The following is a 26,981-nucleotide window of genomic DNA, read 5'->3' on the forward strand; positions in this document are numbered from 1 at the left end:
GATTTGTGGCTGATTTGTCTGTTCTTTGCTCTTTCTTTGCTTTTTTATTAGATTCTCATTTAAAAAAAATACACCACTCTTCAGCCAGAGGCTTCTAGAGCACTGCATTATAGAAAGTTTTCAAGAGTGAAAGCTGGCTCTAAGTGGGTCTTCAAGAACTAGCTTGTAAAAAACACACCTTGATATCAATTAATTAGGCACTAAGTCACCAAATTTCAGATCAATTTTCTTTCCCATGTGTGAAAATATAACTGGAATATGCACGTCTTTAAGGAACTAGCATTTGCATGTTTCAAGGCAAGGTTTTGTGGAGAGCACATACTGGCTTTTACTCAGATCAGTCAGTAAAATGTGGCAATTACAGAGAATAAAGCTTGAGAGAGGCCCTGGTTGGTGTTACTGAGATGACATCTTAATAGTTCATATTTAATAAAAAAAAGTTTAACTATGGGGCTGCCTTTGAAAAGGAGGAAAGAAAGAAAGAAAGAACATAATCAAAGACCCTTGCTTGCCTTTAATTGCCAGCTATGACAAAAAATATTAACTTTCAGCTATGTCATTGTGTTCCCTATAATTAGATTTGCACTGCCTCAGTGCTTGAACAGGAAATAAGCCAAAGCAAACCACCTTATACATCCAAAGATTTGCCAAAACAAATGAAACTGCTTAGTATTGTCTGAAAACACATTATTCTGGCTATAGACATGTGAGTTACTAAGAAATGTTGGCTGATCATTTTATGGGTGGTTTCTGGCTACTGCGAAGAAAACCGCATGCATTCACAAAATGTTATAAAACAAGACAAGTTACTCTCTGAGGTCCCATTAGAAGTTGCTGAAGACAAAGATGTATGCTTGCACCACATGGTAATTCTAGCTGTGAGCCAAAATTTAAATAAGAGTATCTTGGTGGCATAACAGAAGTTGGGGATTAGCATCACTGGACACCTATGAGGGCTCCACCATTGTAGGGTTATACAGTGGTGTCCCGCAAGACGAATGCCTCGCAAGACGGAAAACCCGCTAGACGAAAGGGTTTTCCGTTTTTGAGCTGCTTCGCAAGACGAATTTCCCTATGGGCTTGCTTCACAAGACAAAAACGTCTTGCGAGTGTTCCGATTTTTTTTCGCTCCCCCCCCTTTTTCTAAGCCGCTAAACCGCTAATAGCCTTTTAGCCGCTAAGCCTTTAATAGCCGCTAATAGCGCTAATCCACTAAGCCGCTAATAGGGTTGCTTCGCAAGACGAAAAAACCGCTAGATGAAGAGACTCGCGGAACGGATTATTTTCATCTTGCGAGGCACCACTGTACACTACTGATCACTGGAGCTTGCATATTTTCCTCAATTAGAGGAGAAGGTAAAGTAACGTCTACATGCCTTATTTGCTCTCTCGGTACTGTTGATTAGGCCCACGGGGAAGTAAATAAATGGACAGTGAACAGGCTGGAGGCCACCAAGGAGACCCCCCCAAAAAAAACCCCCAACAACCTGGAACCAGCACTACTGAGTGGTACAGGTAGGGCAAAGTGGGGTTAGTAGGTTTGCCTATGCCATAGAACTATATACCTGCCTCCTTCTGCAGGGGCTGTGGTTGTGATAGTTCCAGCCTTGTTCTGAAGCAGGGAACCTTATGCACTCCTGGAGGTGCTCTGTATTTTAGAACCCAGATTTTCCAGGATTCTATAATTTGGGAAACTTCCCCATGTACAGAAGCATCCTCGCTTCAGATTACTTTGCACAAGTTGAAGGACAATAAGAATAGCAGTGGGGGATGGAGTTAGCACCTTAATCCCTGTCAGGGGTCAGCAAACTTTTTCAGCAGGGGGCTGGTTCACTGTCCCTCAGACCTTGTGGGGGGCCAGACTATATTTTTTGGGGGGAGAATGAACAAATTCCTATGCCCCACAAATAACCCAGAAATGCATTTTAAATAAAAGGACACATTCTACTCATGTAAAAACACACTGATTCCTGGACCGTCCACGGGCTGAATTGAGAAGGTGATTGGGCCGGATCCGGTCCCTGGGCCTTAGTTTGCCTACCCATGCTGTAGACCGTGCTCATGTGTTTACATGAATACCTAAAGAGTTTTTGCCACCTTGCACTAGTCTGGCACTAGCACACTGAGGATTTGAGGTGGGGGTATTAAACACCTGTTTCCATGATGTGATGATCAGCTTATGTGAGCATTGGGACCAAGAGACCGAGCACAAATCAGCAAACCTCTGGGTTTCTGCCACAAACCAGGAGACCTTAAGACTAGCTACTCTCAGCCCCAGGTTCGCAATATGGGGATATTGCCACCTAACTTGCGGACTTATTGCGGGGATTTCAACCACCTAATGCATATGGAACTGAAGTTGACAATCCCACAGAACTAAGATGCCCCAGTGTAGCCACTGCTAGTATAGCAAATAAACTCAGAACTGAATTCTTAACATTACTGTGATTATGCCAGCCTTTATTGGTACTTCCTATTGCAAAAGAAAATACAATAGTATTTGTGGAGAAGAAATTCAGAGGCTTTTGGAAGTACGCCACTGCTCCTGGCTACATACTGAAGTCCAAAATTTGATCACCCTACCCACCCAGCAACTGATACTCTTAGTTTGGATCCAAAGATAAGGATGTTCATGGAAGGAAAGTTTCCTGCCCCCTCCTCTTCATCCTGCTGCCCCCTGTGACCCCCACAAATCTCTGAAGGGTTATGGGACCCTCCTGAACAATATGTGATGGAGGCACAGACCCAGCCGATGTGGCAGATGGTGGTGGCAGCACAACAGGCCCCACAACAGTTTCTGGGTCAGCATAGGTATGCCAGGCCCCACTGGCTGACACTATTTGCAAATGTTTTTGTTGGCATGGCTGAGCAGCAAGACATCTAATGTCATTTTCTACAACAAAATGGTGCTTACTCCCAAGTATATTTGTGTATCATAAAGACAGCAGAAGCAAAGTCCCAATTTATTCCTACAACCATGATGGTGCCGTGATTTAAGTGAGTTCTTAAACTCAAAACCACCTGTTCATATACGTCTTTTTTATTTATAGTATTTTTCAGCCATCCATTTGGCCCAAAGGAATACAGAGCTCCACAAGCTGCCCCTTGTTAAGAACAGGTGCCAATGCAGTTGTGGTCTGAGCCTTTTTTGGTCATTCTGCTGCATTGCTCTGTGCATGGAGGAACTGTGAGTTGGCTGATGGAGAACAGATCTAGCTGCTTTCGGCTCAGCAAGTCCCAACCTTCAAATTTCTCCCATATATTAACAAAAGGGAAACTAAAGGAAAGAGAAAGCAAGATCTAGAATTAGCAGTGCATGTCACAGGTTTCTGCTAGTTAATGCCTTCACACAAACAGCTCTTGACACCTTACCTTAGCCCAGCCTTTTACCCTCCATATGTTGTGCACTACAACCCCCATTAGCTGCAGAGCCAGCACATCTGTGCTGGCCTGAGGTGGGGGTCTGTTATGCCAAACATCTGTAAGGCACTAGGTTAGGGAAGGCTTGCTCAGGCTGTAGACCTGATTCCTCAGATTTGAGTGGTAATTTGTAAAATGGGAACAAGAGAGATGTGCAACCCATACTTATAAGGAAGTGGGTTCAAAAGGCCTTACCTTCTTTTGTGAAATATTGGGGCTCAATACCCAATACTGTGGGTTCAGCCTGGATGTCCAATAAGATCCAGACTCCAACTGTCAGTCAAACAGGATGTTTATTTAGACATTGCAAGACTGGTGCAACACAACTTCAACCAGCAAATAGTTGGGGGGGGAGTCACACCAAATATGAAAAAGCACAAGCATTTATACACTTACAAGCAAAGGGAATCAAAGGGGCAGTTATGTTCATATAGAGCAGTACTGTACTTATATCAGCTTATACTGGTTAATCACAACTTGGTTATCTTTTCCAACTTTGTCCTCATGTTAGAAACTCAGCTAGGTGCCAAATGGCTCCTTATACCAGGGTTACAGTTGCCAAAATGGAATGTCTCATTGCCATTTTGGGGCAGAACGGCTCTAAAGTCTTGTTCAAATGATGGACTGACTGTGATTGATTCTTGCTTAAACATCTGTCTAGTTCAGAAGACAACCTGGAGCTAGATTAAGAGCTTTGAGAAGGTAAAGAAGAAAAGTCACTTGATTCAGGCATGGTCCACATATATATTGGCCTGTTCCAACCTCTTTTTCTTAATGGTTTCATGGACTGTTCATAATGTAGGGATATTCTTCACAACTGTGAGCAGGACAGTGTGTGGGGTAAGTGAAAACAAGTTACAACAGTTAATTTTAATGTTGTTGACTGCTCCTGCTCAGGCCGCACAGAAAAAATGCATTTTGGTTCCTGAAATTCATTCTGATCATGCAGATAAAATATAACTGGTAGAATTGTACAGGTTTTGGGGTTACTGTGTTAAACCGATCAAGATCCAAGGATCCCCTGGCCTGGTATGCACTTCCAGATAGTGGAGATGTCAGGAACCATCTTGCCACCCAGGCATCTTCACTTGGTCACAAGTGGCCAATAGCTAGGTGCAAAATGTGTCTGGCGCCTGGCTAATTTCGAAATCTGGTGATCAATAAAATGACTCCAAGCAGCCCGCAAGCAGGGATGCAGGATCTGTGGCCCTCCAGAAATTGCTGAACTACAGCTTCTATCACCCCCAACCTCAGGCTATGCTGGCTGGTGATGATGGGAGAGCCACAGGTTTCCCACTGCTGACTTAAAAGCAGTAGACCTCACCTACTGTATATCTGCCACAAACTGGTGTTCAGCCTTGCTGTGCCGTAAAGGTAAAGGGACCCCTGACCATTAGGTCCAGTCGTGACCGACTCTAGGGTTGCGGCACTCATCTTGCTTTATTGTCCGAGGGAGCCGACATACAGCTTCTGGGTCATGTGGCCAACATGACTAAGGGGCTTCTGGCGAACCAGAGCAGCACACGGAAACACCGTTTACCTTCCCACTGGAGCGGTACCTATTTATCTACTTGCACTTTGACATGCTTTCGAACTGCTAGGTTGTCAGGAGCAGGGACCGAGCAACGGGAGCTCACCCTGTTGCGGGCATTCGAATTGCCGACCTTCTGATTGGCAAGTCCTAGGCTCTGTGGTTTAACCCTCAGCGCCATCCGCATGCCATAGTGAGTGGTAAACTGCTAACTTGTCCCATAACTAATAGTCAAGGACAGATAGTCATCTATTTAGTAATATGAAGGAGAACTTCCTTTCGTCTCTCCAGTAGCTACAGCAAGTAGTTTGAGGGAAGCTCTTCCCAAAGCCTTACAAGGCAAAAGTTTACGGGTGAAACAAGGATTCGATCCAGCTTGGTGATTGTGAGTCTTAAACATTCCAGATGAATTAACACAGAGGATAGCTCTGGGTTTTAAAATGTCCTATCTATGTCACGCGACCTTTATTATTTACTGCATGTATGCATAGCCTACACAAAAGCATCTAGGTGACTTTGTTAAAAGCAAAGTGCAATAGCAATGCATTTCCTCCCAAAACAAAAACAAATCACAAACAGCCAACAACAAAAATCCCTCTTAAAACTCAAATCTAGATAAATTGCCAAAGCCACATTCAAAGATCTGACAACCCCAATAAATATTTCGCCACCACCTGAGGTGGGCGGGGGGTGGAGAGAATAACAATGTTTAGTTTTTTACAGTTACCTTGAGAATTGCAGCACACATACACCAGCAAAAAGAAAGACGGGGAAAAGACTCCTGCTTCCCTGGATTCTAATGTATGTCTTAATTTGGACAGTTTGACGGGAGGAGAGAGAGTACTGTGCTTCAAACAAAGAGTAAAGGTAGCCGTGTTGACAGCTAAGAAAAATTCCAAAATCCCTACTAGGTCAGTACTTATATTAGACCAACCAAAGTACCACAAAATATTGTGTGCATTTCCCCACTAGTGTGGCTAATAACCGCTTGGGCGAAAAGGGAGATTTAGATTGTAGAAAATGGCGAAATGCAATGGTTCCACTGCATTGCCAGTCCACGTTGCCCCCCCATTAAAAAAATGTCCAAAGATGGAAGAGTATCCTGTGGTGATGCTTGGCAGTTGAGACTTGAAGTGCATGAAACTTCAAGCCTGCCTTCCACATGCACCAGGAAACAGTGTCAGAGCACAAATTCTACATGGGTAAGATCCCTTTGGATAGGGCTGCCATATTTCAGTCATTCCTGACACCCACAAAATTGTTAAGAGTCCATCCAGATCTGGAGGGCCACAGGCTCCCCAACACTGGTGTAGGCCAGTGTTTCCCAACCTCTGGATGGTGGCATGCAGGTGAGTTGCAAAACTCACACAAGTGAGTCATGAGCTTTATAAACAAACCCTAAATAAGCATGGTTTGTAATCCTTGACTGGTATGATGGGCTTTTTTGTTCATGTATTATAATGCTGCATTAGCACTTGCAAATGAATGCCACAACCCCCAATTCTTGCATTTCGACCCTTGAAAACCACTGTCTGGTGGCTGGCAGCAGAGAAGATCCAAGGTCCAAAATGTAATGTGATAATAAACTGATGGGTCACCATACCAAGTAAATTGGGACTTATGGGTTGTCATAGCAAAAAACTTGGGAGCAGTGGCGTAGCGTGGGGGGTGCAGGGGGGGGCGGCCGCACCGGGCGCAACATCTGGGGGTTAGGGTTAGGGGGCGCAAATCCACGGGTTAGGGGGCGCAAATTACTTGCCTTGCCCCGGGTGCTGACAGCCCACGCTACGCCACTGCTTGGGAGCCACTAGTGCAAACATTGCTTGGCCTGACAGACAAACAGTCTGAACTGCAGCTTCCTATGGATGTCCCTGTGTCCCATCTGGTTTTGGCCCTTCTGAAACCACAGCAACTGCAAGCCTCACTCGCAGAGATCATGGGTGCCACCCCTCACTCCCAGGGCCTTGGTCATACAGCTTGTTCCATTTTCCAGAGAGTGGTTCTGAGGCTGGTGGAAGTTGTGGTCCAAATCATCTGGAAGGCACCAGCTTGGAAAAGGTTGCACAGAAATTTTCTCAAGCATCATTGTGCACATTTATGCAAAGCAACAAGAAGAGACCCAATAAGGATGCCCTTGCCCCTCGCTTTTCATCTGCACCACCAGAATTAAAGCAAAGTTTTAGACTTAGCAAAACGATGATTAATGCAAAACCTTTTTTAAAAAAAAAACAAACAAACTGATGGATCCATACCCCCAACACACCTTCCCTGAGGGTGATAGGTAAGGGGGGGGGACTCAGATCTCAAAGCAGCAGCACCCCCCAAAAAAATTCAAAGACACCTTCCCATATTTCAGTTCATGGGCGAGTGGGCGGGGTGGGGGTGGGGGCAGACCACTGGCAATATCATAAGGCAGCCAGACTCCAGGATTGCCAGTTAAGGAACAAAGAAGCTTTTTAGAGGCGGAGAGACTCTCCCCCTCCCTGCCCACCCCCCTTGGAGAGTTCTGGGTGGCAGGCGGCCGAGAGAGGGGGAGAGGCAGGCGCCCCCTGCTTTCTCCCGCAAGGGGGTGGGGTAGGATAGGCTGCAGACGCCTTTGTCCCTCCAGCGCCAGGCGAGAAGCAGTTGGCCGAGGCGTGAGAGGCCAGCAGGCAACGGCTGTGTTGCTGCTGGGTGGGCGGTGCGCGCCTGCAAGGAAAGGGGCGCGGAGCAAGGAGGCCAAAAGGGACCAGAGGCTAGCGAGCGTGCCAAGGCGGCGGATGCAGGGGCCGATGAACTGCAGCGAAAGTCTCCGAATCCAGGTCCTCCTGAGTCGGCTCTGGCAGGAGCTGCACGGCGGCGGCGGCGCTGCTCCCAATGCCATCCGCAGAGGCAGCAGCCCCCTCGACGACTCACTCCCGGCGCCAAGCCAGGCGACAGCGGCGGGCAGCAAAGCGGGCGCAGACGACGCTTACCTGTACATCTTGCTCATCATGATATTCTACGGCTGCCTGGCCGGGGGCCTGATCCTGGCCTACACGCGCTCCAGGAAGCTGGAGTCCAAGCACGACCCTTACCACTTGTACATCGAGAGCGACTGGACGGCGAGAGCGGGAAGCCTGGGAAGGGGCGCGGGAGGACCAGGAGCGAAGCTGGCGGTGGCGGGCGTGGAGCCTAGCCTGGGCGAGGGGATGCCGGCGGCTGCCGGCGGGGAGAGGGGGAGCAGCGGCGACGACGGCGAGCATCTGTGAGAGAGGAGAAAGGCTCCGGAGGAGGATCGGATCGGCCCACCCCAAATCTGAAGAAGTGCTCTCGGGGGTGGGGGATGCGGTCCGCTCAAAGGCTGGAATTCTGAACTGCGACCTGCGCCTCTCAGCTCGGCGGGGGCAACGAAACAACAACAAAAATTAACCAAGCAATCCGTCCTGCAGCTTCATTTGCCCCACGAGGAAGCCGCGTGCAAGCTTTGAATGGGGAGGCAGATGGCGCTAGGCAAAAAGACGGTTCGGTGCTCAGCGTTGTAATTAGTCTTAAGCGGAGGGAGCGTTGTGCTGTGCAGGTATATTTAGGTATTTACACCAGCGGTGCGGAACCTGTTTCCCCCCGGATGTTCCCACTAAGACTTCCAGCTCCTATGATTCTTCCGGGGTAGCCATGTGCTTTAAATGCATCTGGAGCAAACTTAGGTTCTCCATCTCCAGGTTGGACTGTGCTGACTGCAAAACAAATCAGTGGACACATATGCCAGAGGCCATGTGGTGGTGGAGTTAACCGTGGGATGCTCTCCCTTAGAGAACACAAGTCACCAGGACTGGGATCCATCTCTGGCTCTGTTTGGAAGACAGACGGGTTTATTGGTTCCCTTGGGAGCTTGCAGGATGTAAAAGTCTGCCTGCACACCATACATTTAAAGCACATTCCTCCGCCCACAACCCAAAAGAATCCTGGGAACTGTAATTTGTTAAGGGTGTGAAGATAAGATTCTTTCAGGGTGGTGGGCACTGGAATGTGCTTTATATTGTCCAGGCAGCCCTGTGATGGAGAACATTTCATATAAAGTATCTGTAACTGTTTTGCTGCTTAACATCCATTTTTTATTTCTTTTTCTTTGATGATGGGGTTTCATTTAAAAGGTGCCCACCACCTTGGACAGGAGAGGATAATTTATCTTAAAAATATCATGTTACAATGAGCTTTGGCTGTGAACACACAAACTCTGCCATTCAAGCAAATACTTTCCTGGGGCCCCGAGTTCCAAGCTTCTCCCCCCCCCCCCTCAGCAGCTGCACAGCCCATCAATAGTCCTAAGAGGAGGGGTGCTGGCCGGGGAAACAAAGAGAGCAAGCCATGCGGGTTGGAAGGGGTGTGTGGGTGTGTGCTGAGGCTGGAGACCTGGTATGACACGGCTTTGGATTTTAACAGCACAAACCTTTTGTTCTCTTTAATTGCCCCTAGAGGAAGAGAGGACCCCCTGCCCCAGAAATTAACACCAATGCCTCTACTTTTCAGTAGGGGTGGTGTGCTACCTCCAGTCTTGCATGCTCTGCCATTTTCTCCTCAGCTGGAAAGTGTTCTGGATCTCTTGACACAGCCTTAAACAACCTGGTGTCCTCCTGGTGTTTTGGACTACAACACCTATCAAGAACAGTCAGTAGAACCAGCTTGGGAAAGGCTGGCCTGTATCAATAATACCATTAGGTATCAGGCAATATTTCCCTCCCAGGCTTTTAACCTCTGGTGTACGTTTGATCATTTTTTAGGTGTCATATTTTTAAAAAACAACCCCAAACCTCCTTTCTTATGCTTTTTATAGTGTTTGTATTAAATATCGCAAACCTCCTTGGAAATTTTGAATTAAAGGGCAGCAAAGTAATGTTTTAAATTTAAAAAAATGCTAGGTCCTGTTGCCAGCATCTATTTAGAGTTGTCTTCTCCCCAGTCTAGATTGCCATATTTCAAAAAGTAAAAACCAGGACACGCCAAAATTGCTTTTTTAAATACCAGTGGGAAGATTTTTAAACAAATGAACTTGCCTTCAAATGCAATGTAACTGAGGTATGAATGTCTTCTGCGGACATCTGTGATTTTCTTAGTGTCTACAGTCTCTCTCAATGTGTTCAATGGGGTATGTGTGTGTGTGTATAGAGAGAAGAGTAAACCCCATTGAACTCAGTGGAACTAACCTCTAGGTAGACATTTATAGGATTGAACTCTAAGGCTGCAGTCCTAAACACTTATTAATTAACACATTGAGACTTACCTTTGAATAACGTGTATAGGATTGCACTATACGTTAGTTGTGCTGAAGACCAATTAAAATCAATTGTGACTTATCAAATTTGTTTGAATAAGATTTAAGTGCAACTAACTTAATCTGGCTCTAGTTCAATGATAATAAATGACAGTTGTAATTTGCAGTTACTGGGAAGCAAAAACATTTGGCTGATAGCAGGGACCTGTTATAGTTTCTCTTATGTATTTTACTGGTTGACCTTAAACTTCAGCCTAAGTCCACTATCAACAGAATTTTGCAGCTCCACAGTGATAATAAATGACTACGGTATTTATTATCCTTGTAAACGATAGTCATTTTCAGTAACAGGGAATTTTCTGTTCCTTAGATAAAGGTCCAATACATGTCAAACACTGCAGTGCATTTAGAAATGAAGCAAGCAAGTGCTTGTTTGTTCCTGTCGAGAGAATAATGATCTGAAATGGATTAATATTTTGCCTGTTGTGTTCATGGACTTTGGAGCAATTTTATACTCATGTATAGACTTTGATACACCTGATGTGTAGACCTTGATACACCTAGCAACTGCATGTATTCGGGAGAATTTGTATTTCCAGTGTTTTGTTTTTTCTACTTTGATTTAGATTAATACCATTTCTGTGACTTTTTCTAATTACTGTATTTGTGACAAGTTACTGGAATGATTAGCTTTCCACTACATTTCCGAGAGGCAGACTTCACGTGCCCCTAATTTTGTTGTCATGGTTCACTCTTCTCCTACCTGCATTTGGGACTTGATGTCCCGCATAAAAACATAAGAAAAGCCCTGCTGGATCAGGCCAATGCCCCGTCTAGTCCAGCATCCTGTTCTCACAGTGACCAACCAGATGCCTATGGGGAACCCACATGCAGGATTCGTGCACAAGATCACTCTTTCCTCCCATGGTTTCCAGTAACTTGCATTCAAAAGCATCGCTGTGGAGGCAGAGCATAGCTATTGTGGCTAGTAGCCACTGGATAACCTTGTTGAATTTGTTTAGCCCTTGTCTGGCATCAAGAGAATAGGGGCAGGAGTAGCTGTGAGTGAGCAAGTGACTAAGCCCCAGTTCCCTCTACCGTTAAAAGAGAGTACTAGACATCAAGGTTTCAAGAATGACATTTTGCCAGGGTGGGTAATCTGATTTTCCTGTCCGTAGGCCATATTTCCACATACATTACAACAGCCACATGCATCATAACATAGTTCTAAGGCCGAGCTATAATGAAGTGGGGCAGGCAGGAAGAAGGTGGCATAAAATGGGGCAATGGCAAAAGCAAAATAGGCAGAATTTAGGAGACATCAAGGAAGGTAGAGCTGGGCTGGGTGAAGATTTAGGACAAATGAGGAAGCAGGTGGTGTAAAGAAGGATGAGCCATGGCAAAGGAAGGCAAAAAAAGCAAATAAGCTGGAGAGACCCTTCTATGAATATAGCACCTCTTTATAGTCATGTTTCAGTTCACATTCCCACAATTTGGTGAGACTCTTGCATATGTAAAAGCTTCTGGATGGAAAGATTTCTCTAATACAGTGTCTTTCAGAAAGAACATTTTTGAAAGGCAAATTATATAGCCCTGAGATTCGGAGGAATCTCTCCATATGGATATGTACCGTAATTGAATTTTTTTATAATTTTGCATTGTAAAAACCAAATAAAAATGATTTCAAAAGAAAGGCAAATTATATTAATGGGCCTCACACCATTCTTCAGTTGCATATCCTTTGAAGCTTCTGTAAAGTAAAAAATAATTTAATTCCAATGCCATACATTTATGGTTGAAAGTATGCATAAGGTTTATGTACATTTTTTAAAAAAAGGTTTATGTACATTTTACCGTACCGCATACCCAGGGGCATTCTACTTTATCACATAGGACTCCTGCTAATACAAAGACAAATGCCTGCACAATGAAACATCAGGAAGAATAAATCACATGCAAATGCACATGTCTTTGTCAAATGTTTTTGAGTTAGCAGTAAAGCATTATGCGGTAAATATTCTTTTTTTAACAGCCTACAAATTGAACAAGAAAAACACTGTTACAATGCTGTGATTGGGGTCTTACTATAGACTAAGAACTAGATAAAATTCCACAGTTGTCTGAGGTGTCACTCATCATCTTGAGCCAAACAGTCCAATTCTACACATAGAATTATTCTGAAGGCTGCACAAAAAGCCATCCCAAAATATTGATTAATCACAAGAGGAGGCTTTGTCTTTCAGATGGTTCAGACAGGCCATCCACAGACAATGTTTTTCTCCCCACTATATAAGGCTTAAGGCACTTGAGGGGGGCTCTTTCTCAGGAGAGGCTGCCCAACACTATTTACTGCATAACATGGGATTCCATCATATCTATGAACAGAGGCTTACTGCCTTTCAGCAAATGTGCATTTTTTGCCACAACCTCATCCACATTAAGCAATTAATCTCATACGGCGGAGATGGAAAAATGCCGCCTTTGCAGTAGCTGCAACCTGCGCCTCCATGGAGAGGGAGGCGTCGAAGGTTACACCCAAACTCAAAGGGCCCCACACATTTGTGCCATCAAACACACACAAGTACAACTTCACATGGGAAGAAAACCCAATTGGCCTAGGGTTCTACCTTGTGTGGAGCCCAAAATGAGTATTCAGATACTCATATCGGACTCATTCACACAAACCACCAGGTGGCTGGCATTTGTGGCATCATCAAGAGGGATGGCTAACTTGCGTGACCCAGTGAAATAGCTTTACGTGTTTTCAATACATAGAGGCCAAAGGATGACACCCACCTACACCCATGTGCTAATGAATCCCTACAGTAAAAATCTATTTTTACTGCTTCTGAGGCAACCTCCCATCCATACAGTCTAGGGAACCTCCTACTAACAGTGCTTCAGTCCTACCTGGATTGAGCTTCAGTTTGTTGGCTCTCACCCAGTTCGTTACTGAGGCAAGACAATGGTCAAGTAAAACCACTGCCTCACTGGCAGGTGTGAAGGCAGTATGCTGAGCTTGGTTGCTGGCAATGTACTCCGGAGTTTCATGTAGATGTTAAACAGCATGGGGGATAAAATTGAACCCTGAGAAACCCCACACTGAAGGCTCCAAGGTGAAGAACTTCCCAAGCATCACCCTCTAGAAATGACCACACAAGTATAACTGGAACCACCACAAAGCAGTGCCACCCACCCCCAATTTGTGTTGGCATGCAGCCAAGGAAACGGGGGCAATTGGCAGGCCCCCAGCTGGCTCCAGCCCACCCGCCTGGAGCTAGGGCACGCTACTCAACAGAGTAAACACCGCACAAACAGAAGAGGCAGGAGAGGTTGTGTGAGGATATTTACAAGCAGTTTATTCAGCGTACATCAGGACAAAAGGGAACATGTCTAATCTCCTTCGTGTCCAAAGCAAAAAAGCAAAAGCAATACACAAATGGAAGTTCCCAGCATACTGTGCTGGAGTGTAAACTGACATGTGACACACAACAATCATGCCTGTTCCTTAAGGTGGAACAGAATATTCCAACAATTTGGACAGCTGCTCCAGGATACCATGAGGTCAAGAATTAACAAGGAGACATTTTCCGTCTCTCTCCTAACAGTGGTCATCATACAGGGTGACCAAAACAGTTCCTATGACAAAACTGGGCCTAAATCCCAATCGAAATGTATACAGAAAATCAGTTTCCTCCAAGAGCACCTGGATCTGATCTGTGGCCACCCACTCCAGGGCCTTGCCTAAGGGGAGATTAGGAACTGGCCAATAGTTTTTCTGAGTCCTTAGATTTTCCGAGTTCAGTGAGGGTTTCTTAAGGAGTGGCTTTCTTAAGGAGTGGCCTCCTTCAAGCAGGCAGGGACCACCCTCTCTTGCAAGGAGACATTAATCACCTCCCTGGCCCAGCCACCTAGCCCCTCCCTGCTAGTTTTTATCAGCCAAGATGAACTAAGGTCCAGAATGCAAATGGCCGTCCTGATCAATCCAAGCACCTTGTCCACATTCTCGATCCTTACCAACTGAAACTCATCCAACACAACAGGACTAGACAGTGCTCTGGACACTCCTTGGTCACCTCTGCTGTAACAGCGGAGTTAAGATCCTGGTGGATGCAAGCAGTTTTATTATTTGCAAAGCTAAGTGTCTATGATGTATTCCAGCTCAAGTATTTTCATGGGGAACCTATATTTAAAGGTAGATGAGGGTAGATGCAAAATGTAACCAAGTTTTAATATGCTTGGAGCAATCACCATTGGGCGTAACTCTGCTACAAAAGAGTCAAAATCTCTCTACCAAACCCCCCTTTTTAATTTTTTTTAATGTAGCCAGTAAAATGGTTACATACAAACTCAACAAATCATAGATAAAACAGCACAAAGCAACATAGTGTAACAAAAGCAGTTCCAAAGCAGCTCAAAAAAATAGCCTCGGGGTGTTGAGGTCTTCCTAATATCTCTCCAATAGCTTCCTTTACTAGAAATACATGGAAGCCCAGAGACAATTATCATTCTCCTTCACACAATCTTCTCCCAGCTGTACTTATTTGCACCAAGATTTTCAGATTCTAGGAAGACTTAAAGTTAGTCAGGATCTGCCTCCTCACCTTGTTGTTACAGCTATTTTAATTTCTCACCAAAACAAATACAACTTGTGACAGATAGTGCTTGTATACAATGTGTATGAATGAGTCATCAATGCAAGTAAACCATAACAGTATTTTCCTATATTGATTTAAATACCGAAGCCACAGACAGCATTCTTAAATAAGTAAGTTTGATTTTTGCTGTTCTGAAGTTGGTAATTCCTGGCAAGAGGAAGTTTCTTTCAAAGAGAAGGTACTTTCTCACATCCCGAGTACGACCATCCTGAAAGCCAATTATCTTGTCCAGAGGAAGTATAGCCAACTGCTGCTCCCCACTAATTAGGGCAGTCCTGGAAGCGGAAGCAGTCACTCGCAATCTTCCACACTGTGTTGTTGTTTGTGGTTTGTGCTGTTAACAAGAAGTTCTGATTGAAGTACTGCTGCTTGCTCCCATCAAATTTGACAGACCCACATGTCACAACAAGGATGGTGTTATGGTTCAGAGTGGCTTGCTCTACAGAAAGAAACAGAACAGAAGATATTAAGGCATGCCAATATACCACAAGCCTACTTTTATACAGAATTTCTATCAAGCATTTCAAAGTTATTGCTTCTTCCTCCTCTTTCTAACTAAAACACCTGTAAAACGCAACCAACAATACAGTCAGTATTATAGAAGCTTGCAGTGCAATCATGAAACAGGTATGCGTATGTGTGTGAAGCTCAAGAAGTATTAGTAAGTTCATCTTGTTATTATACTGTTTAACCCTAGGATGGCTAACCTGTGGCCCTCCATGTATTGTTGGACTCTCATTTCCCAGCATAGCCAAAAGTCAGGGATGACGAGAGAGAGAGAGTCATTGGTGCCACAACTTACCCACCAATGGTTTAGTCCAAGGTGCCACTTTACAATGTTCTATGGGTGTCTAGAAAGCAGCTTCTACCAAGTCAGAATATTGGTCCACCTAGCTCAGTGTTGTCTACACTGAGTGGCAGCAGCTCTCCAGGATTTCAGACAGGGAGTCTATCCCAGTACCATCTTGAGAGGCTGGAGGCTGAATCTGGGACCTTCGGTGTGCAAAGAAGATGCTCTGCCACTGAGGTATGCCTCTTCTCTAACTTGCCAACTAGCAAACTCCCCCCCTCCATTATTCGTTATTTCATTTTCAATATGTATATATCCAATAACAATACTTCTGTTGATAGAAGTAAAAATTAAAACCATAAAATACAAAAAATCAACATGAAAACAGAATCTACAAAAATAGCAATAATTTCAGTGCTATTTTTCGCCATCCTGACTATGTTTTGCTTGTTACTATGCTATGCATACTTGTTTTATAGAAGTGAGTCATGGGCAACTTACACCTGCTAGGAGCAAAGCCCCAATGTCTTTCACTTGTGCTGCATCAGGTAGATTTTGGGCATCACATGGCAGGGCAGAGTCTCAAACAAAGATGTGCTCTCCCAAGCCCACATTCCTAGCATGTTCACATTTCTGTTTCAGAAACATCCACACTAGTTTAGTCATGTACACAGAATGGAAGATGGCAAGATCCCTAAGGATGTGCTGCAAGTGGAGCTGGCTTCACGGACTAGGCCTGATGGCAGACCAACTCTGTGTCACAAAGATGTCTGCAAATATGACATGGAGGCTGGGATTGCCACTGTATGGCAATCCCTTACAGACAATTGCAATGCCTCGAGACAGACAGTCAGGCTGTGTTTCCACAGCAGTGACTAGAGGATGAATGACCACTGAAAGGAGCACAAAGAGAAGAATGCCACGGTGCACCTGCAGCAGCAAAACCAAACGTCTTCATCTGCCCTACTGGACTCTACAGCCAAAGCAGGCGCTGTAACTCTTCAGTGGTTTGACTTTACCACCAAAGGTGAGCTCTTCAATTATCTCCCTAGACAGATGGATGCTAACATTGTAAACCGCCCTGTGACCCTCAGATGAAGGACAGTATAGAAATGTAATTTTAAAAATTAAAAATATGAAATAAGTTGGGCAAAGGACTGTTCAAAGAAGCGACTTACAGGAAATTCAAATTAATCTTTAAGGCTTCTAAAAACAATTATATTCAGGTTATGTCCACACCAGCACTCTTTGTACAGTTCATAGGATTTTGCTCTGACCTGTCCAGCAGCCTTGTAAGGTGGCATAGGAACTGATGTTCTAAAAAGCATACTGTCCAACAAGACAATGACTTATCCCCAACAACAGCATACAAATCAATATGGCTAATTTGACACAACAACACCCTTCCACATTCATACAACCAAACCATGCTGCAACCAACTGAACACAGCCAACAAGCTCTGGACTCTCCAATCTCTTACAATGCCAATATAAATCAATAACTATATAAATAAAGGACCTACCCATGAAATGCTGACACTAAAACCCTGCACAATAGAATGAAAAGACCACTATCCCCCCAACCCTCTCCCTCCTTCTTTTTCTCCCCTGTTCCCCCTAAGTCTGTGACAATAGTGTCTCATACCGAACGTAAGCAAACTGTGAAAAAGACTCTATGAGTTGAAAGTGGAGACACTATATGTACTTTTCCTTTGTTTTTTCCTTTGTTTGTTTTGTATCACAAAAAATATTTGATAAGCACGTTTTTAAAGCATGCTGTCACACTTTTTGCAATAGTTTTCTGCTTGAGCTACGAAGATCAGCACAAATAGGAACAAAGCTGCTCCTCGCAACCTTTTCCAAAAGACCATCAGGGACACTATGGATGCTTTTCCATTTCTACAATTTTTTGGAAGAATATGCAGAAACGTCACAAGAACAGATTGGGTAGACATAATTTAACCACATAATTCAGAAACGCAAAGAAACAGCTGAAATTTCTGAAACTGGAATGATTGCAAGTTACATAATGTGAAACGGTTAAATAATTCTGCTTACATATTTAGAATCAAGCTATCTTCCCTGATTTGTGGGCTACACTGTTTGACAAGGCATCTTACCATGAACAGGCTGGCAATCAAATGTGGTAACTTGAAAATCACTTGAAGGCAACATTTCAAAGAATTCTGCAAGTGCTGCTTGCCCAGATACTGCATTCCCATTCCAAACCAGGGTCGCTTTGTCCAGGTAGAGTTTGGTCAACACCTGAGAAACATTAGGAAGCATTACATGAACTCCAAGGGGAAACTGTGCTTTAATTACAGCACCCCTTCCCATATAGGTTGCTGCATCCAGATACAGTACAGTGGTGCCCCGCAAGACGAATGCCTCGCAAGACGAAAAACCCGCTAGACGAAAGGGTTTTCCGTTTTTCGATGCGCTTCGCAAGACGAATTTCCCTATGGGCTTGCTTTGCAAAACGAAAAAGTCTTGCGAGTCTTCGAGATTCCCCCCCCCCTTTTCTCTAAGCCGCTAACAGCCTTTTAGCCGCTAAGCCTTTAATAGCCGCAAAGCCTTTAATAGCCGCTAAACCACTAATAGCGCTAATCCGCTAATAGGGTTGCTTCGCAAGACGAAAAAACCGCTAGATGAAGAGACTCGTGGAACGGATTAATTTCGTCTTGCGAGGCACCACTGTATTTACATTTTCCCCTTTCCTTTAGGGTTTTTTATTTTTTAAAAAATCTGAAAGGCTTTTTAAAGAAGTCCCCCAACAAAATGCACAGAGTTGCATTAAAGTCTTGTAATTAACACACCCAAATCAAAGCACCAAGTATAGGATGTGGGAGACCTTGCTTGGCAGTAGTACACTGGAAAAGGAACTAGGTATCTTAGCTGATCACATTCTAAGTATGAGCAAACAGCATGATGCACCTGCTAAAACAGTAAGAGAAACAACCTAACATTAAGAACTGTTTTAACAGTGAAACAGACTGTTTTGGGAGGCAATGAGTCTCCTTTGCTGGAGGTGTGTAAGCCATGTGTTAGGGATGCAAGAAGTTGCACCCTGCATTGCAAAATCCTACAGTGAGCTGGGACTTGGCTTCCAAAGTCCCTTCCAATTCTTTGGTTCTATGTCTACAGAAAGGTGAGCCCCACTGAGTTCAAAGGGAGAAACACTCAGATTAAGTAGCTACCATTTCATGTAAACTAACTGGAACTGCTCAGTCACTGCTTCCACACTTCTGTGTACCTGTTTGCACTATTTATAACACAATCCTATACATGTCTATTTAAACACCACTGCGTTCAATAGGACTTACAGGCAAGTGGTATAGGATTGTAGCCTTTGGATGCAGTCCTTTACAGATATTCTCACAGAGTAAACTCCCACTGAACATATTTTTGAGTAAACATACAGAGGATCAAGCTGTTAAGAGACAGAAACAAATGACATGTGTTTGAAGGCTGTGTCCATGACAACATGGAATGATCTAATAATCTCAGCATGTACAAATGTTTATATTAGCACGAATAATATCAGCACATACAACATCAGAACTCAGATATGTACTTTGTGAAATGCAGTAAATAATTCTTCTAAAAACCAAACCCCACACCAAACACAAAAGCTGTTGGGAATCTACATACCCGTCTCCTTTTATCCATGGTTTCATAGTAAATATTTGCAAATTCTTCAGCAGCTCTGCAAGCTTGATCCACATAGGTTTTAAAGTTCTAAACATAAAAACACAGCTTAATGAAACCATTTTCGAAGGGTGTCAACAGTAAGGTAAAGATGTCAGATGCAGAGAAGGGAACTCCATTTTGTAAAGTTTTAATTGATTTCCTTTTTGTGACATACAAGAACTAGGGAAGACATACAAGAACTGTTTAGGGAAGCTTTTAATGTTTAATAGGTTATTGTATTTTAGTTTTGGTTGGAAGTCGCCCAGAGTGGCTGGGGAATAAATAATATATTATTATTATTATTATTATTATTATTATTATTATTATTATTGATAATGGATAGAAATCTCTTCCATAGTTTTGCTTTGTTGTAACCCCTGCCCCAAAGCCATACAACTTTATATAAGTGACTGGCAGAAATGACCTATGACTATGATTTTGTCGACCATAATTACATGAAACAGTCCCATTCAGTATCAGCATAAACAGAGGAAGAGAAGCAGCAGTGAAGTTATGCCTTCAACTATGTGCTAGGAAAAAGGCAGCAAAGGGATTGTTTCTTGGGGGGAGGATGTGCTCCTACACCATGAACTTTGTAGTGGGCCCTTCTCCCGTGATGGTCACCTAGGACCACATACTTGTTTGTTCCATCCCTCCCCATTCCATTCACATAAGAAGCCTGTAAGATTAGGCTGAGAGAGAAAGAGAGCACACACTAGTGGCCCGATATCTCCCAGTGGCCTCACAGCTGAAACTCTTGAACAAAGCAACCTCCAAGGAGCCGACCTCATTTGCCATTGCCTCTGCAGCAGCGGAAGCCTGGCAATACATTCCTTGGAAGCCGGTTCTTCCGCCCGTTGGTCCTGCCGCCCGAGGAGGTGGCCTCACATTGCCTCATGGGCCGGCCCTCCACTTAGGAAGTCGCATGTGTCCCTCCCTCCCTCCCTCCCAAATTTATCAACACAACGAACCCGGTTAGGCAGGCAGAAGCTAGGCCACCCTAAGAGCTACGCGGCAGGGCCACCTGAACCCACGTCCTCCGTCTCAGGGGACGACACTCTAACCACTGCCCCGCGCTACCTCCTCAGCTTCCACTCTTACCACAGATGTAGTAGCCATGTGGGCGACGTCCCGCGAGGACTGAGGTAGAGAAGTGAGAGGCCAGGCTCGCCTTAGGGGCAACCTGCTCCTCTGGAGAAAGCACGCACAGGGATTGGCTGGAAGAGAAGCGCGAACAGTCAAGACGAACCCAGGAGACGGCGAGACAGGTAGGCGGGAACGGAAGCGCGGTCTCCGAGGAAGGAGTTAATTCCGCTATAGAGGTGCCGAGGCCTAGAGCGGCACCGCTCTAGGAAGAGATCCTGGCAAACGGGTGGCTTCATGCGTCGGCCAGAACTTCCGGCCGCCTGTCGCTATGGCGACGAATGACAGGCCTTCCGCTGCGTTTGGGCTCTCCCCCCCCCCCGGTGTTCTGGTTTAGCGTAACTCTTTCTCCCGCCCCCTCCGCCACGTGCCTTTCCTGCTGCTTAGCCCTGCAGGTTCCACTAGCTTCACTCCAGAAAGGCAGTCTGGCATAGTGGTTAGGGCGAGGGTGGCGAGTGCGCGGCCCTCCAGGCGCTGCTGGACAGCAGCTCGCATAATCGCTGCCCGTTGGCGATGTTGGCTGGGCTGATGGGAACTGGAGCCCAGCCACATCTGGAGCGCCAAGTGTTGGCAAACCGTGCATTAAAAAGAAACACACACGTACAAAGAATCCTGGGAACTGTAGCTTACCACCTAAAGAGCTGCAGTTCCCAGAACGTGGGAAACTATAAAGTTCCCGGGATTCTTTGGAAAGGAATGTGCCTAAATGTAGCGCGTGTGCTCAGCCTAATCCTTAGTCGACCGTGTGCGGCATGAGGCTTTTTTACTCTGAGTGAGCCCGTCGCTTCCTCTCTCCGCCGAACTTCACCTCGCAGGGCTGTTGTGAGGATAAAAAGGAAAGAGAAGGAACCAAGTGTGCGGTCTTTCGCTCCTCAGAGGAAGGTGGCATGCAAATGTAACACATGAAATTACACTCCTGGTCACCTATTGCCACCACAAAATGTATAGCGACAAACTTCTACTGGGCCTCAGCTGAATGTCCAGGACCTTTGTAGGAAGACTGAGCAATATGTTATTTCGGCGTCCACAACTCTTTAGCGGCTCATACAATATCTCCCTTTTATCTTTTAAATTCCAAAGAGCTAAATCTGCCTGCAGATATGGAAAATTCCACCTTTTTCTGTTATGGTGCTAAGTGGGGATGCAGCAACGTGTAAAATTACAGTAGAAAACAAATTATCCCAAACATCCTTTGGTGGGCATAAATTAGTTGGTTCTTGAATCCATTTTAAAAAATATTAAAAATTTATTATGACCATTTCATTCCTTTCCCAACTTTTTCTGTTTCTAACTGTCTTTTAAGAACCAATAGGGGGCATAGGAGTGCTTTGCATTGGTAGAAACTAAAAAATGAACTGCTTTTGCCTTAGGATAAATAATTACAGTAGAGACATGAGATCCAGTGAAACTGATGTTAACTCAACATAACTGCTGATTTTCCAAATCAGCTAATAAAAATAAGTGGGTAAAAAACTAACCAAAAAGGTCTTGATGACCCAGAGACGGGGTGGGTGGCAATTTCTAAGAGGGTGTTTATTTTACCTCAAATTCTGGTTACCAAGATTTCCAGCTGTTCAGCAGGCCCCTAGGGTGAACATGTGTCTTACTTGTGTCTTACAGAGGACAGTCCTCTATTATGAAGGGTTATAAGAGGACGAGATGGTTGGACAGTGTTCTCGAAACTACAAACATGAGTCTGACCAAACTGCGGGAGACAGTGGAAGACAGAAGTGCCTGGCGTGCTCTGGTCCATGGGGTCACAAAGAGTCGGACACAACTAAACGACTAAACAACAACAACAAGAGGACAGTCCTCTGTCTGAAGGGTTGTCTAGGGCAAGTCCACTTTAAAGAATAAGAATCCTAATAATAATAATAAATTTTATTTATATCCCGCTCTCCCCAGCTGAAGCCAGGCTCAGAGCGGCTAACATCAAATGTATAACACATTAACATAAAACCAGACAGTCAATTAAAATACATCCTCAAATCAGATCAGGATCAGAATAAAATCCAATCAGATTGCAACCTGCAGATTAGGGATGGGGACCTTAAATGCTCACCAGGCCCAGCTGTTTGTGCTGTTTGTGCTTTGAAGTTAGCAGCACCCAGACAGCAGACCGAGAGGGCAAACAGAACACCTGGTCACAGGTGAGATACCTAGTGATAATCAGATTCTCACATTTCTATTATGATAGCAAATTTTCTGATAATGCATGCATACCTATAAGTTAACATATGCAAATTTTATGCAAAATGGTGCCTTTTGTCCTCTTTGCTGTGATGCAGTTCCTCCTCAGTCTTTTTCCCTGCAACAGTGCTAAAGTGGCTACCGTATTCTTTGATCTTCAGCAACAACAAAAAACGCTTTTCAGAGCATGGATAGCTATTTATTATACAACAAATGAACATGGAACTTTACAGCGTGAGTGACATACAAAACAAACAAGAAGCTACTTTCATTCAGTTGGAGTTTTCAGCCTAAACTTTGGCTCTGTACATATTACCGTTTACTCTGGCTGCAGGGCACTCCAACCACTGGTGTTCTGAAGCTGTGTACACATGACATTAGCCACAATCCATATTTGTCCTGTAGTTTCTTGAAAAATACAGCATTTTCTGTCAAACCAGATTCCATCCGATTTGAAAATGTAAGTCACATTCACTTTGCAGTTAAACTGATGTATGTACATTTCAGGCAACCATAGCCTATGCACAGATGGCAGCTTCACTGAATAGGAGTTTGCAGCGGCAGGAGGGGTGTTTGTGGCAGGCATGGGGAGGCAAGTCAGGTAAAGCACATCAGGTGAAGACATTTCTGCCCCACTTGAGCATGTGCAGTAACATGCAAATATGAATTGAAAAGCAGCATGGGGCGCGGAGGGGGTGACCTTGTTGCATTTTAAGTCACTAATGTATACATAGCCTTTGACAGAGGGGAAGACAAGAGCCGGCTCGGATACTGGCAGATTTTCGAGACTTAGTATGAACATCTCGGCCAATATGAGTGGGGCCACCAGCTTCGGTGCTTGTTGCCATAGCATCTTATTTTAAGAAGTATTTTATAGTTGGCCCAGACATGCACATGATTACAGGTGCACGTTTTTTAATTTTTTACTTTTAAAACAAAAGTGTGCTTATTTCCAAGTAAATGTATTTAGCATTAGCCCAGCAGAAGTAACCCCTGTTTTATTTGTCTACTCTTGGGTGTGTGGTTATTTCGGTGAGTTTAAATGCAAAACTGCACATCTTAATGCAGGGTTCTTTCTTAAAGTAGTGTTTAGGGATGTGGGAACCTGAGGGGGTGGGAAGAAGAGAAAGGTGAATTAGAGAATCAGAGAAGTTGGAAGGACCACCAGGGTCATCTAGTCCAATCTCCTGCAATGCTGTCTAAAGGGGGACCACCCATAAGTTCAGGATCTAACTCTGCTTCTGGGAAGGAAGAACAGCAGGAGCAAGGAAGAGCAGGGCAGACTTTTGAAAATTCAGTCACACACACCACTTGTTTTCTACTGCAGATTAAGCCACCATTCAAGACAGAGCATCAGGGTTTAGCTGAAAAGTTGGCAATCCATTACTGATCATGAGAGTTATTGGCAACCTCTGTTGCTGTTTAAAACCATGATTTTCCTCTCAGTGGTGCAGGAGGTTACCATGGGGGATGGTTTGTTTGTTTGTTTGTTTGTAAGGAGCTGATTGCAGAAAAGGAGGGTGAAGGGAGACCTGGACATGGATGTGAAGGTGAAAATAGGTGCAAAGCGTGGGTGCAGAACAGAAGAGAGAAGTGGCTTCAGAAATGGGGTTGGGATGGTGAAAAATGAGCTTAGTAGGAAAGGGAAGCTCTAGGAGGTTAATGTGGGGGAAATTGTCAGGGATTGGTGGGCAGAATGAGCAAGGGTCCAGGCCCTAGCACTGAGATATTTTTGTTTGTGTGCAGCAAAATAAGAATTGGAAAAACAGGGTAAAAAAACAACAACTTTTATTTATCTCACTTCTCAATGGTCTCTGCGACAAAGGGAGCCATCTCTCTACACAAAGGAATAATAGAATCTCATGCTGGAAGACACTTATTAGATCATAGCCTGTCTCCCCGCCAGTCGGGCAGGATTGTTCCTGACAACAGATTAATAGTACCATCCACCAACAAGTGTTGCAAGCAAACAGATGATCTTTTCTTTTGCTTGCTATTCTTGTAGAGAGAATATTGTCATTTTAACAAGATTTTGTTGTTGTTGTTGTTACTACCAATGAAATACTGTTCCTTAAAAATAAAATCCTGCAGATACCTCCTCCTGGATTGTTCCTAAGTGAGGTTCTGTCTTCTTCTCAAGTCTGTGTTTCCTTCCTCTGAGTCTGCAAGAAGTTGGGAAGGAGACCTGGCTTCCAAGCTACTTCAATGGAGCCTTCTCATCCCCCAGACAGACTAATGCCTGTTAAAGGAGTCAACAGTGGAAATGTCCATCCCATGTGCTTGCACACACACACACACACACACACACACACACACACAGACCCACACCCCAAACTTTCTGTTTACCAGGGATGTTTCTGAAGCAAATGATATATTTTTATTTTCAGATGATCCATTTCAACCAAACTTTAGATGTTTTTTAAAAAAATGTTTGATTGGATGTACTCTTTTATAATTTTACCACCTGCTGTTTTTAAAGTCCGTTTTTGTTGCTAATTTTTAATGAACCACATCTACTCTTTTGCAGTGCTTTTCTCTGTCTCAATTTGACTCAAGAAAATCACACTTTTATAGTTCAAATTGGGGAAGATAAATACAGCAAATGGACAAAAGTACAAAATTCACAAAATGTTTAGGGGTATGCGTCCCCCTGCGTCCCCCCAGAAAAAGAACACTGCTCTTATGTAAACCTCTCTCTCCCACTGTGTGTGGTTATATACATCTAGTCATTGTTGGTGTTCATGTTTCTCTCTGAACTTTCTGTAATATTCACAGTTAGCACCATATTCACAGCCATGAATGATACATTAACTAGGATTAAATATATCAGATATATGTCTTTAAGAAGGGTGCAGAATAAATAGTACACCCCTGTTGGCATTCTCTGTTGATGTTTTATCGTGTTTTTAATATTATGTTGGGAGCTGCACAAATCCAACCAGATGGGCAGGGTATAAATAAATTATTATTCTTATTCTTATTAACCATTTAAATTATATATATTCTTTACAAACTTAATAAGAGGATTCCACTTATCTTCTCTTTTTTGTATACCAGCTCTCTGATTAACTGACAGGGCATACATATCTTTTGAAAAGTAAATCTAATTGAGTCCAGTGGGTCTTACTTCCAGGTAGTAATGGACAAATTTATGAATTGGTATGGCGTTTCCCCAGCCCAGTGCCTAGTTTTTTCAACCTTAAATTAAATCCCCTTATTTCCGCATATATATTTTTTAAAAAGAAACCTCATGAAAATTCAATAGCATTTTACTGCAATTTTCTCCAAATATTCACATTTTTAAATGTAATATACACATTTTTGCAAAGCAATTTCTCCTAGTAAAATGCACTTTCTTTATGTTTTGTTGTACATTACTTTCTCCAGTATAAACATTTTAATGGAGGAGTTCACTGTAAGATTTGGAGAAGTGTGAATTTTGAAGGATGGCTGTTTCTTTTCAGTTCACATACTGTTTTGAGAAAGTGCAAATTAGGTAGGTCTGACTTTAAATGGAAACTGAATCCCCCCATTCCCCGTTTGATACCAGCACTTCCCTTAAACAGGGTTGAGAAGATTGGGAAGGAGAACAAAGCGTCATGATTGAGACATTGGTTGCCACCACTTTGGTACATGGTGAATAGGCCGTTCCTATAGTGTGGGAGCAAAAGCTCACTTTTCAGATTTCATTATTCTATATGAATTAAAACCAGGTGCATATAGGGAAGCCTGCTCTTGCAGCATCAACCTACTTAATGCAGCCCTGGGTGCATACAGTCCTACAGGGACTCTGACCTCTGCACTGTTCCGCCTCGAATTCTTCTCGTTCCAGAGGTATAGGAATGCAACAATGTTTAGTAAACAGCTTCTCCAGCAAACAAGGCCCAGGAAGTGTATCAGTATGCTGCAGGACTCAGTGAATAGGCACTTTCAGACTGTCATTATTTTGCAGGAGGGATTCAAGCACGTGCTGGAAATTTAGGTTGGTGCAAGCGAAGTGGATTAAAGGGCTCTGTTGCAACAAATTCCACACACACCCCTATACAGTGGTACCTTGGGTTTCATATGCTTCAGGTTTCATACGCTTCAGGTTACAGACTCCGCTAACCCAGAAATAGTACCTCGGGTTAAGAACTTTGCTTCAGGATGAGAACAGAAATTGTGCTCCGGCGGTACAGTGGCAGCAGTGGGAGGCCCCATTAGCTAAAGTGGTGCTTCAGGTTAAGAACAGTTTCAGGTTAAGAGTGGACCTCCGGAATGAATTAAGTACTTAACCTGAGGTATCACTGTACCTGACTTTTTGCAGTTAGGAAAGTGGTGAGGAAATAC

The 26,981-nt window shown here is 44.0% G+C and overlaps 2 protein-coding genes across 3 annotated transcripts; one reads left to right on the forward strand and one right to left on the reverse strand.

The window, feature by feature from the left end:
• The first annotated feature begins 3,483 nt into the window (after positions 1-3,483).
• KCNE5 (potassium voltage-gated channel subfamily E regulatory subunit 5) lies at positions 3,484-9,095 on the forward strand. The gene is made up of 2 exons (XM_081179368.1): positions 3,484-6,607; positions 6,763-9,095. The coding sequence occupies exon 2, from the start codon at positions 7,711-7,713 to the stop codon at positions 8,179-8,181; it is 471 nt and encodes a 156-aa protein (XP_081035494.1). The 5' UTR covers positions 3,484-6,607; positions 6,763-7,710; the 3' UTR covers positions 8,182-9,095.
• Positions 9,096-13,514: 4,419 nt separating this feature from the next.
• On the reverse strand, positions 13,515-20,581 carry NXT2 (nuclear transport factor 2 like export factor 2). 2 transcript variants are annotated; one of them, XM_081179370.1, is made up of 5 exons: positions 20,421-20,573; positions 19,281-19,367; positions 18,953-19,059; positions 17,750-17,894; positions 13,515-15,278 (listed from the first exon to the last, which is right to left on the reverse strand). In XM_081179370.1, exons 3-5 carry the CDS (start codon positions 19,028-19,030, stop codon positions 15,100-15,102), a joined length of 402 nt encoding a protein of 133 aa, XP_081035496.1. In that variant the 5' UTR covers positions 19,031-19,059; positions 19,281-19,367; positions 20,421-20,573; the 3' UTR covers positions 13,515-15,099. The 2 variants fall into 2 exon arrangements, with proteins under 2 accessions (XP_081035496.1, XP_081035495.1); XM_081179369.1 differs by lacking the exon at positions 18,953-19,059 and having other exon boundaries at positions 20,421-20,581.
• Positions 20,582-26,981: the final 6,400 nt, after the last annotated feature.

The sequence above is a fragment of the Podarcis bocagei genome, assembly GCF_964188305.1.
Source record: "Podarcis bocagei genome assembly, chromosome: Z".
Lineage (NCBI taxonomy): Eukaryota > Metazoa > Chordata > Lepidosauria > Squamata > Lacertidae > Podarcis > Podarcis bocagei.